The sequence below is a fragment of the Rhinolophus hipposideros genome (genome assembly GCF_964194185.1).
Source record: "Rhinolophus hipposideros genome assembly, chromosome: 10".
NCBI lineage: Eukaryota > Metazoa > Chordata > Mammalia > Chiroptera > Rhinolophidae > Rhinolophus > Rhinolophus hipposideros.
Genome location: NC_138056.1, coordinates 7,474,772 through 7,487,390, shown reverse-complemented (window position 1 = coordinate 7,487,390; position 12,619 = coordinate 7,474,772). Strand labels below are relative to the sequence as shown.

The 12,619-nt window shown below is 38.4% G+C and overlaps 1 protein-coding gene across 3 annotated transcripts in view; it reads left to right on the top strand.

Moving 5' to 3' along the window:
* The window catches only part of RTN3 (reticulon 3), a 52,674-nt gene that overhangs the window by 36,830 nt on the left and 3,225 nt on the right, over positions 1–12,619 (top strand). For all 3 annotated transcript variants that reach the window (XM_081064444.1, XM_081064443.1, XM_081064442.1), the window contains 5 exons: positions 7,524–7,731; positions 10,016–10,154; positions 10,592–10,661; positions 11,143–11,189; positions 12,030–12,088. In XM_081064444.1, coding sequence (XP_080920570.1) covers positions 7,524–7,731; positions 10,016–10,154; positions 10,592–10,661; positions 11,143–11,189; positions 12,030–12,088 — 523 coding nt within the window. The remainder of the gene's footprint in view (positions 1–7,523; positions 7,732–10,015; positions 10,155–10,591; positions 10,662–11,142; positions 11,190–12,029; positions 12,089–12,619) is intronic.

Below are 12,619 nucleotides of genomic sequence, written 5' to 3'. Positions count from 1 at the left end.
CAGAGCCGGCTATTAACCCAGTTTGGCAGCCACAAAATTTGGATCTGAGTTTATAAACATACTATCCAATGTCTTTGCAACTCAAAAAGTGGCTTCAGGGGTGGCCAGATGGCTCAGTTGGTTAGAGTGCAAGCTCTGAATTACAGGGTTGCGAGTTCGATTCCCACATGGGCCAGTGAGCTGTGCCCTCCGCGACTAGATTGAAGGACAATGACTTGGAGCTCATGGGCCCTTGAAAAACACACTGTTCCTCAATATTCCCCAGTAAAATTTAAAAAAAAAAGTGGCTTCATTTCTTAGGAACTATTTATGTAAAAAGTGTGAAAATGTCTACATATCTTTTTTCCATAAATAATTGTACATATAAAAACTGCTTTTATTTCCCCTTTATTAATGAACAATTTCTCTTTTGTGATAATAAAGCCTCGCTCTTTTTTAGTTACTTCAGCCACATTTAAACTTTCTTAGAGATGCAGCGTACGAGTATATTTACAAATTTTGAGAAACTAGCGCACAGAAGCCAGAACATGTTGTATGGATCCTTGAGTTGGAGATTTATTCTTAAAAATGAAGTTAAAGGGTGGCCGGTTGGCTCAGTTGGTTAGCACGCGGTGCTGATAGCAGCAAGGTTGCCAGTTCGATCCCCGCATGGGCCACTGAGAGCTGCGCCACCTAAAAAAAAAAAAAAAAAAAAAAAAGTGAAGTTACAGCTATTTATCTACTAAACCTTGAAATTTTCTTTCACAGTTATTCCTTTACAGAATAAGCATTTTGAATAACCCTTCTTTTCTTCCTTTGAGGTGTATACTTGGGAAAGTAGACTAAAGACAATTGACTTTTGGGAATGGTTGGAGTCAAATGAGGAGCTTTCCCCAAATTCAGTAATTTAAAAAAAAAAAAAAAGGTAGAGAATCAACATGGTTTGCTGTTCTTCTCTCTTGAATGGGCCGGGATGGTATCTTTTTCCTTTGCCTAGAGATTACCAGTGGATGTGTCACTGCCCTCTCTTGGTATAAGAAGGGTACTACTGCAGCTGGCACCCTTGATTATGGGCAAGAGGTAGGTAGACATCCTTTCAAGTTTTTTAACTGTAATATGGTCACATTATAGAAGATGTGGGAAGTAAAAGGAAGGAACCACTCATACTTCTACCGAAAATATAAACACACTTGGTGAATATAGAAATTCTTTGTCAGGTGCTTTATCTGCCATTAGCAAAATGAGGTAACAGAGACGACTGATATTACCTACATAAAATTCTAAAAAGAGGCTGTTTTATATATTGAAATGGATTCTAAGAAATAAAAAGCATCTCCGGGACCCTGCAGGGCTGGGTACTGTGTACCCCCAGGCAGGCTAGCCCTTCACCCCATCCGGCAGGATGTTGTAGACACTGGCAGGGGCTGGGGCTGGTTTGTTTTCAACATGAGACTTAAGTACTCACTCCACAGGGAGCGTGTCCCTGTTTCTGAGGTGGAGGTCTATGGATGTACTTCCTTGTTGGGAAAGGGCAGGATAGTACCTGGGAATCATTGGGATCCCTGGGCACCCCCAGGGGGTGCTTTTTGTGCACCCCCTGCTCCCAGGCTGGCTCAGCATCTAACCTATTTATTGACTGTCCTGAGGGTCTCAGAAATAGGCTGAAGCCTGAAGGGCTTTGATTCCTTCGTAGACTGGGGTGCTGCCCTGAGGGTGGGGGTTGGCTCTTACTCAGGAAACTACTGTGCCCAACCCCTGGACAGGCCTCGCTGGGCCCTACCTGCTGACACAGACGCACTCAGAGACCCTCAGACACTGAACCAGGCCTCTTCTCAACCTCTTTGTTCAGGTTTCCAAAGCTGGATAAGGTGGACATAGATACGAAAAGGAGAAAGCATCTAAGGAAAGGAAAGGAAAGGCTTAATTAGTACAGCACAGGACTTGAAACGTATTGACATATAAAGTAGGTCTTTTTGCATTTCCATAGCAATTTTAGAATCAGTTTGTCCATTTCTATTAAAAAACTGTGATTCTGATTGGAATTACATAGAATTATGGATAAATTTGGGGACAATTAACATCTTAGCAATTTTGAGTCTTTTAATTCATGAACAGTATCGCTTTCTAGTAATTTAGGTCTTTATTTCTCTCAGCAATGTTTTATAGATTTCAGTGTACAGGTCTTACACACCTTTGGCAGATTTATGCCTGTTTCATATTATCATGCTGTTTTAAATGGTATTTTTACTCAGTTTCTGATTGGTTAATACTAATATATGGAAGTAGAACTGATTTTGTATATTGACCTTGTGTCCTGCGACCTTGCTGAACTCACTTATTCTAGTAGCTTTTTGTAGATTCCATTAGATTTTCTACATAGGCAATCATGGCACCTGTGAATAATGACAACTTTACTTCTTCCTTTCCAATTTGGATGCAAAAAGAAAGAAAAGCCAGTACTGGCTAGAACCTCGAATACAGTGTTCAATAGAAGTGGTGAGGGAACACCCATCCTTCCCTTCTTCTATGAAATGTTAGCTCTAGGTTTCTTGTAGATTCCCCTTATTAGATTCCCTTTATCTAGTTGAGGAAATTTTTCTTCTATAACCTCGTTTGCTAAGACCTTTTATCCCAAGGGATACTGGATTTTGTTAAATGCCTTTTTGTATCTTTTGGTTATTTTTTTAGTTTGTTGATATGGTGAATTATATTAAATGATTTATGAATGTTAAACCAATCCTGCTTTTTTTGCAAAACAAAAACCCCACTTAGTTATGACATATTATATATTGTTACGTTTGATATGCTAAACTTTGTTAGGAATTTTTGCATCTATTTCATGAGCAATATTGGTCTATAGTTTTACTGTAATATTTTGTCTAGTTTGGAATCAGGGTAATGCTGGCCTTATAAAATGTATTGGAAAATACTACTTTCTCTTTGTTTTTCTAGAATAATTTGTGTAGAATTGGTATTATTTCTTGTTTAATGTTTGGCAGAATTTACCAGTGATGCCATTTGAACCTGGAGATTTTTGTGGGGGAAGCATTTTATCTGTTTTATTTCTTCAGTAGTTATAGAACTGTTCAGTTTATTTCTTGAGTAAGCTTTGGTAGTTGTATCTTTGGAGTAATTTTTCCACTTTGTTTAAATTGTCTAATTTATTAGCATAACAGTGTTGATAATGGTTGATAATGTCTGCAGAATCTTTCCTGGTGTCACCTCATTTCTGATATTGGCAATTTGTGTATTTTATTTTTTCTTGATGAGTCTACCTAGAGTTTTATCTATTTTACTATTATTCTCAAAGAACCAACTTTGGTTTCTTTGATTTTTCTCTGTTTTTTTGTTATCTGTTCCATTGATTTCTCCTTGTCTCATTGTTTTTTTTTTATTTTCTTTCTTCTGTTTACTTGGGATTCAAGTTGTTCTTTTTCGAGTTTTTTAAGGTTGAAGCTGAGGTTACTGATTTTGCCATCTTTCCTAATAGAGGCACTTTCATACTATGTACTGCTTTTAGCAAATTTGGATTTTTACTCAGTTCAAAATACTTCTAATTTTTCTGTTGATTTTTTTCTTTATTCATTGGTTTAGAAGTGTGTTGTCTAGTTTACACATGTTGGGGTTTTTTCCCAATATCTTTCCAATACTGTTTCTAATGTAATTACCTTCTAGTCAGAAAACATGTAAAAGTGCCTTGAATCCTTTTTAATTTATCGGGGCTGTTTCATGACCCAGGATTTGGTTTATCTTGGTAAATGTTTCACATGTACTTGAATATATATTCCACTGTTGTTGTTGGAGTGATCTGTAAATATCAAATTCAGGAAATTTAACATTGGTACAATACTTTTATCAATTATATAGTCCACATTCAAATATTGCCAGTTGTCCCAATGCTGTCTTTTTTTTTTTTTTTTGGTGCCAAGTTTCTTTATTTTATTTATTATTTTTTTAAACATTTTTTTATCCCAGTTCTGTCTTTTATAACTGTCTTTACCCCTGATCCAGCGTCCAGTCGTGATCATACTCCTTACTCACCTTTAATCTGAACAAGTTCCTTAGCTTTTCATTGTCTTTCACACCCTTGATATTTTTGAAGAATGCGGGCCAGTTGTTTTGTAGACTGTCAGCCTGGGTTTGTCTTGTGTTTTCTCATTAGATTCTGGTTATAATGTTTTTGGCAAGAATACCATGGAAGTGATGGTGTGTCCTCATGTATTACATCAGGGGACACATGGTGTCAGTTTGTTCCATTACTAAGCATTCTCTGTCGAAACTGTTCCTGCACTGCTATGAACTGTGACATACATATACTGGGACTCCGACTGTGGAATTGCTCTCACAGGTAGGCAGCATCCTGTTCAGTCAGGTTGGCCTGAGTCGCCTCCCAGTTCTCTTTCCTTTGCAACATCACTTTCTGGGCCTCTTGGCTTCCCGCCAGCAATGATAACACCTCTTCCTTCTCCTAGTAAGTCACATCCCCCAGCCGGGAGGTCGGAACCAGGGACTGTTTCTTCTATACAATCAGCATGTCTTTAGTGTTTTCGTAGTTTCAAGTTAGGTTCCTTGGCTCTGGCCAGGTTAGGCTTCGGAGGAAAGTATCGTAGCTGGATACGGGGAAGAACTAGGTGCCCGTGCGTCAACTGGAATCAGATTCAAGTTGATTTTACCCTCAATCACGGTCTTCCAGGCGAATACTGTTTAGATCATAGTTAAAATTTGAGTGTTTCCTGTGTGTAATTTACAGTGCTAAATATTTTACACACATTAACTTTATATATTCCTTAAAACAACTCAGGAAATAGATATCACTTTCTTTTTTTTCTTTTTTTTTAATTAAAGTTTATTGGGGTGACAATTGTTAGTAAAGTTACATAGATCTCAGGTGTACAATTCTGTGATATACCATCTATATGTCACATTGTGTGTTCAGTTCTCCTTCCATCACCATATTTGATCCCCCTTACCCTCATCTATCACCCCTTTTCCCCCTTACCCTCTGGTAACCACTAAACTATTGTCTGTGTCTATGAGTTTTTGTTTTTTTGTTTGTCTTGTTCTTTTGTTGTTTTCAGTTTTATATATCACATATCAGTGAAATCATATGGTTCTCTACTTTTTCTGTCTTATTTCTCTTAGCATTATACTCTCAAGATCCATCCATGTTGTCACAAATGCTCCTATATCATCTTTCCTTACCGCCGAATAGTATTCCATTGTGTATATACCACGACTTCTTTATCCATTCGTCTATCGAAGGACATTTTGGTTGTTTCCATGTCTTGGCCACCGTAAACAAAGCTGCAATGAACATTGGAGCACATATGTCTTTATGGATAAATGTTTTCAGATTTTTTGGGTAGATACCCAGAAGAGGGATTGCTGGGTCATATGGTAATTCTATTCGTAATTTTTTGAGGAACCTCCACACTGCCTTCCATAGCGGCCGCACCAGTCTGCATTCCCACCAACAGTGTATGAGGGTTCCTTTTTCTCCACAGCCTCTCCAACGCTTGTTACTGTTTGTCTTGTTGATGAAAGCCATTCTGACTGGGGAGAGGTGATATCTCATTGTGGTTTTTATTTGCATTTCTCTGATGATTAGTGACGTTGAGCACTTTCATATGTCTATTGGCCATTTGTATGTCCTGTTTGGAGAAATGTCTCTTTAGTCCTCTGCCATTTTTTTAATAGGATTGTTTGGTTTTTTGTTGTTGAGTTGTATGAGTTTCTTATATATTTTGGATATTAGCCCCTCATCAGAGGCATTATTTGCAAAAATCTCCCATTCCATTCATTGCCTCTTTATTTTGTCAATGATTTCTTTTGCTGTGCAGAAGCTTTTACAGTTTCATATAGTCCCATTTATTTATTTTAGCTTTTACTTCCTTTGCCTTTGGAGTCAAATTCATAAAATGCTCTTCAAACCCAAAAGTTTAGTACCTATGTTTTCTTCTATGCAGTTTATTGTTTCAGGTCTTATGTTTAGGTCTTTGATCCATTTTGAGTTAATTTTAGTACATGGTGACAGATAGCAGTCTAGTTTCCTTCTTTTGCTCGTGACTTTCCAATTCTGCCAGCACCATTTATTGAAGAGGCTGTCTTTTCTCCATTGTATGTTTTTGGCTTCTTTGTCAAAAACTATCTGTCCATATTTATGTGGGTTTATTTCTGGGTTCTCAATTATATTTCATTGGTCAGTGTGTCTGTTTTTCTGCCAACACCATGCTGTTTTGATTATTGTTGCTCTGCAGTACAAGCTAAAGTCAGGGAGTGTGATACCTCCGTCACTTTTCTTTTTTCTTAGGGTTGCTTTGGCTATTCGGGGTTTTTTGTGGTTCTATGCAAATCTGATGATTTTTTGTTCTATTTCTTTTAAAAAATGCCGTTGGGATTTTGATGGGGATTGCATTAAATCTATATATTGCTTTGGGTAATATGGCCATTTTAACTATGTTGATTCTTCTAATTCATGAGCACGGAATGTCTTTCCATTTCTTGTGTCTTCTTCAATTTCTTTTAAAAAATGTCAGTTTTCAGTATATAGGTCTTTCATATTATTGGTGAAGTTTATTCCTAGGTAATAGATATCACTTTCTCCATTTTACAGATGAGGAAACAAAGGTTTAGAAAGGGTAATTAAGGTAATATGGATAAAAATTACCAGGACTCAAACTCGTTTCTCCAAATCCAAAGCCTGTGCTCTTCCTTGTAAGCCAAGAGAAGCACAGTAGAAACTTGCAGTAGGGCTATTAGTGTTGAACTTCGCCGCCACAGGTTGAAATTCAAACGTAGTGTCATTGTAAGCTTGGAGGTAATTGCTAGCAGTTTACACCCCGAGTTTTTGAGGTCTCTTTAAGTAGAACTTACATTTCTCCAGTTTGGATGTCCCCAACCGTAAGACCACTTGACTGGGACAATCTTCGTTTATACTTATTTCCAAACAATTATTAATAGTGTCCCCACTCATTTTCAAAAGAATTGTGGTTGAGAGAATTGTATGGTCCCTATCCATAATCCATCCTAAGTGCTCTTCAGATTCACATAGAGATTGGAGTTTCATTGTGATTAATACTAATAGAGGTTGGTTTGTTTTTATTCACCACTCTCTTTCCCCCCACCCCAATTTATACATTTCAGTTTAGCTTTGGTTTTATGTCTGCTGACCCAACTAATTTATAGGTATGGTTTCCTTTATTTAGTCAACAGTTACCTAGATTTAACCATAGTTACTTTACCATCCTTTCTGCCTAAACATTTAAAGTAAATGTTTGTACCCCTTTGTACTTCAGTAGCCACCTCTAAAAAGCAAGTTCCTAAGTTTTTATAAACCTGTCCAGAACCCAGAGGAACCTTTGGCAGTGTGAACCATCACCCGTGACATACGTGACTTTTCACTTAACAGATTCTCTTAAGGAGGGCTGCACCTATCACTGCTTGCTCACCTAGGGCTTCTCAAGCATGCAGGCACAGCCAGAGGGCAGCCCTGGCCTGTGGCTCATAGCTGTTGGTATAACTTATGTTCCCTTTTCTTTTGGCAGTGCACGATCTGATTTTCTGGCGAGACGTGAAGAAGACTGGATTTGTCTTTGGCACCACGCTGATCGTGCTGCTTTCCCTGGCAGCTTTCAGTGTCATCAGTGTGGTTTCTTACCTCATCCTGGCTCTTCTCTCTGTCACCATCAGCTTCAGGGTCTACAAATCTGTCATCCAGGCTGTACAGAAGTCAGAAGAAGGCCATCCATTCAAGTGAGTTGAAGTATCACAAGTAACACTGTCAATTTGGTGAGAGGGTTCGCTGAGGCTGGTTGGGTGTAAAAGTAAGACCTGACTAAAAATTAAGACTTGTAGGGCCTAATGCAGCTGAGCAGTGGCGGGAAACATCAACCAGAAACCTTGAGACCATCTTAAGAAGCAACTAGTGAGGAGCCACGAACTTTTTGGCAAACGAGAGTCTCACACTTTAAGACCAAAAAGAGCTGTCTAAATGTCTGATCAGTGTAGGGCACACAGCGGCTAGAACAGCGCTCAGTTCGCTGGGGTCCCGAGTACGGGGGAGGTCCCCACATAGGTAACTTTTATGACTTTTATGACTTTGAAATCTTGGTATTGAGGCTGTGTTCTTGGTGGTGTCAGAACTCGCTGTGTTTCCTCTTGGTTTTATTACTGATTTCCTTCTTATCTCTCCTTTGTTTTTCTTAATACCAGGGGCAGGTCTTGATGAAAGCAGTGGTTCATGCATTTCTAGAATCTAGTTGTCAGCTTTTCTGAGCATGCTATAACTAAACATATGCTTCACATTTTCTTGAAAATCTTAGCCCATAAAAAATCTTAACATTAGCAAACGGCAGTTTTTTTAAAACTCTTTCCTCATAGAAAAAGAAACCCTGTTGTGACTTCCCAGGACTGTGACAGGACAGGTGTGTCTGGCTGAGGCCCTAGTCCTCGCATTTTCTCTTAGTGAAAACAGAAGGAAGAATTTAAACTATATGTGGCATTTAAAACCTTATTTCAAATTAGTTTTACCAAGTCAATAGTTGTTGAATGAATGAGTGAATAAATTTTCATCATTTTGCCACCAGCAAAACAGTGAATGTCTTGGCGGGTTTTTTTCCCTCTTGCATGGCACTGCTGTGGATTTGTAAACTGTGTTTTGCTAAATTGTATTAATTACAGCATCTAATTTTTATAACTTTCATATTTGTTAGTAAATAAGAAAGAAAAACATGCCTGTTACTCTCCTGTTCCGACAAAACTATAGGCTCTTTACGGCAAAAGCAGTCTTACCTTTCCGATAGCCCCCACACCTAGCGGAGCGGTGCTCAGTAAGCAGTAAGCACTGAGTGAACGTACAAAGTTGTAAGCAGATGGTTACATCTCAATCCTTTAGCGCATCTGGGGACAGAAGCCAGGTGTTTCTTTTTCTGCAGTTTTTTTGTGTTTTTTTAATTGGGGAAGGGCAACAGGACTTTATTGGGGAACAGTGTGTATTTCCAGGACTTTTTTCCAAGTCAAGGTGTTGTCCTTTCAGTCTTAGTTGTGGAGGGTGCAGCTCAGTTCCAGGTCCAGTTGCCGTTGCTAGTTGCAGGGGGCGCAGCCCACCATCCCTTGTGGGAGTCAAACCAGCAACCTTGTGGTTGGGAGGACGAGGTCCAACCAACTGAGCCATCCGGGAGCTCAGCGGCAGCTCAGCTCAAGGTGCCGTGTTGAAACCTTAGTTGCAGGGGGCGCTGCCCACCATCCCTTGTGGGACTGGAGGAATTGAACTGTCAACCTTGTGGTTGAGAGACCACTGGCCCATGTGGGAATCAAACCGGCAGCCTTCGGAGTTAGGAGCACGGAGCTCCAATCACCTGAGCCACCGGGCCGGCCCCTCTTTTTCTGTAGTTTTCAACCCTATCAAACTCAATGTCTGTACCTGCCTCTTGGTTTTTTTAACAAATATTTTATAATGCCTCTTTTATCATTTTGAAATGAAATTCATAAATAATATGTCTAAACAAAATTTTAAAAATAGATTATAATTGTAACATAAAAACTGATAAAATAGAAAACCATTTATAATAACATAATATGGATTCCAACCAATATTAATCTCCAGTACAGATGTGATTTTCCAAAATAGTGAAAAAAATCTTAGTGAAGTTTAGCATAAACAGAATACAGTTTTAGAAAATTCAGGATATGTTATAACTGTGGGGAAAAAAATACTTTGTATTTATATGTTCTGCTCTTGATAATTATAAATAGGTTCACCTTCATGAATAGCCTATGAAGCAATGAAACTGATGCAGGACATGGGACGATTCTGTATTGCTCATGACTGGCCCACACTTTGCAGATACCTGGCATCTTGCCTCTAGGCCACTAAAGGACAGTGGTGCCCCACCTGACCCCATGACAGCAAAAAATGCCCCCACAGATTTCTAAAGTGCCCCTTTGGGGGAATTTCCTACTCTAAAGAACTGCTGTGCTAACAGGAAGAGGTCTCCTTCTGTATCAAATGTATGACTGTTGTTTCTTCTTCTGGAAGAGCCTACCTGGATGTAGACATTACTCTGTCCTCAGAAGCCTTCCACAATTACGTGAATGCTGCCATGGTGTACGTCAACAGGGCCCTGAAACTCCTCATTCGTCTCTTTCTGGTAGAAGATCTGGTTGACTCCTTGAAGGTTAGTTGCTTCTACAGCTCTTGGAGGTGAGGCTGAGGAAAATCAGGGACTAGGTTATAATTCAGAAGGAAAACATTAAATAGGGTTTTAGCAGACAAAAACAAATGTATGCTTGCTTACTCTCAGTCAACCTAAAATGGGGATAGGAGTCAATGGAGAAGGTGTCTCCGGTGCCTGGAGAACTAACATCAGAACAGGGGTGATGAGATTGACAGAAATGCAATTATAGTTTGTCTTTGGGCCTGGGATAGCTACAGAGTTCTCTTAGGTGCCTTCAGATGTGTAGAGCAAATGGGGTAACCTTCATTTGGAAATTATTTATGGCATACATCACTAAATTTATGCAGACTTAATTCGCTAGAGGAAAATGGCATCGGTTAGCCTGAAGTTTACGTTATAATTATTCCTGCTTAACCCTCTGATGTTGGCCTTCACAGCTGGCTGTCTTCATGTGGCTGATGACCTATGTTGGTGCTGTTTTCAATGGAATCACCCTTCTGATTCTTGGTAAGGGGACAAGGAAAATGTCTCCATGCTCTTTGAAGTAATTGGTAAGAGTAAGAGCGAGAAGAATGCCTAGCATGGCTCCACTCCTTCCACGTGGCTCAGCCTTTCACATCCATAGAGACCTTGAACTAAATATTGAAGGAACCTGTGTTTGTGGCCATAGGTTTATTAAATTGTCCTAACTATAAAGAAATAATCAAAACAGCTAGAAGTAAAGGAGAGTTGTCTAGATTTGACTTACATATGGGGTTTTATTTGTAGAAACCATTTTCATAATTTGGAAACCACCTGTGATACAAAGACGGCAGCCTGTGAACCTATATCTATTTAACTGTCCTTTATTGAGATCTCAGAATTTCTCATAGTGAAGATTTATGTTTCCCTGAATTTCGTGAGGAAAAATGTATGTGCTACTTGAGTCCTGAGACTTTGTGACTCTCCCACACGTACACTTGCCAAGTCCTGTGATTTTGTCTTGCAGCTGAACTGCTCATTTTCAGTGTTCCGATCGTCTATGAGAAGTACAAGGTAAGCACTGGCCTGTTTCAAATCAGACATGCCAGTTGGTGTGTGACGAGTTCGGGTTCATTTTTTTTTTAGGTTTGAAAGTTTGGAGCAATCTTCTTCTATTTCTACAGTCTAATTTTATAAGCCAAGTGCCTATAAGAAACTGGTAATGATGGTTTCCTCTAAGGAGAGAAAATGAATGTTTAGGAGAGATAAGAGTAGGAAGGAGACTTATACCTTATTATGTGCCTTTTGTGTTTTTATCACATGGATGTATTATCTGTTCAAAAAAATTGAAACAGGGTTTAAATAAAAGCTCGTGTCTAAAAAGAAACTGAAACTATTAAGGAACTATGAAGGCAATTATGGGAATCCGTAGGTGTGAACAGATGTTTGCTTATGGAGTGGTGTATACAGAGTATACTAGATTCTATCAGGTTACTGTGGATTAAGTCATCTATCAGCCGACTTTTATGGTTTTTTGGTACTAAATGAATTGGTCTTACCCAGGAGCCAAAACACATTTATGATTACAGAAAATAGATTAGACAGAGTTTCTAGTATTCAGAAAATGCTGTTACAAGTCCAGTGTCTCTAAAGGAAACACTTTGCAAGTAAGACTTATCTCTGCAAAAGAAATGACTGATTTTTCACTGCAACTGAGTATGGGATATTTATGGCATAATTTGAATTCTAAAACCTAGTTTTTAAAATGCTTTTAAAAGCTGAGCATTATTTTCATTTGCCAGAATATTCAGTAGTGTTTTTTAAAAAATGGTTAAACTAGACAAAAGAATATAACCTTCAGGAAAATTGTTAATGTGTGTGTTGCCACATCTGAGTCACTTTCCTTCCTTCAAGACCCAGATTGATCACTACGTTGGCATCGTCCGTGATCAGACCAAGTCGATTGTTGAAAAGTAAGTATACTTAGGTTCCACATTTCATCATAACATGTGCTTTTATTCCCCAGTGATTTTCAGTCCCCTTTGTAAAATGGTGATGCCAAGTTTTCACCCTGAAATGTGAATTTCACCCTGAAAAGAAACCTTGTTTAATAGTTTGATTTTTATGAGATTAGTTCATCTGCTTCTTTGCAAACACATGCTTTGTATCTTAGATTAAAAAGGATCAATGGAATCAGGACCACTCTGTCTTTTTGAACTGGCTTTCAAATGTTAAATGTTTATGGTCGTCTTCCTCTCATTTATTTTCATATATATATATATATATATATATATATATATATATATATATATATAATCAATTTTAAGCCAAATTATTCCCTCTCTTCAGAAATAAAAGTTTTGGTAAATAAATGTCTTAAGGCTCAACACTACTACCTCTTTCCTAAAAACTACCAAATCCATTTTCATTTTTTAAAACCAATTTAATATTTAAATCAAGTACTAAAATGTTGATAGACGTTTTTATGACTCCTTGTATTAAAG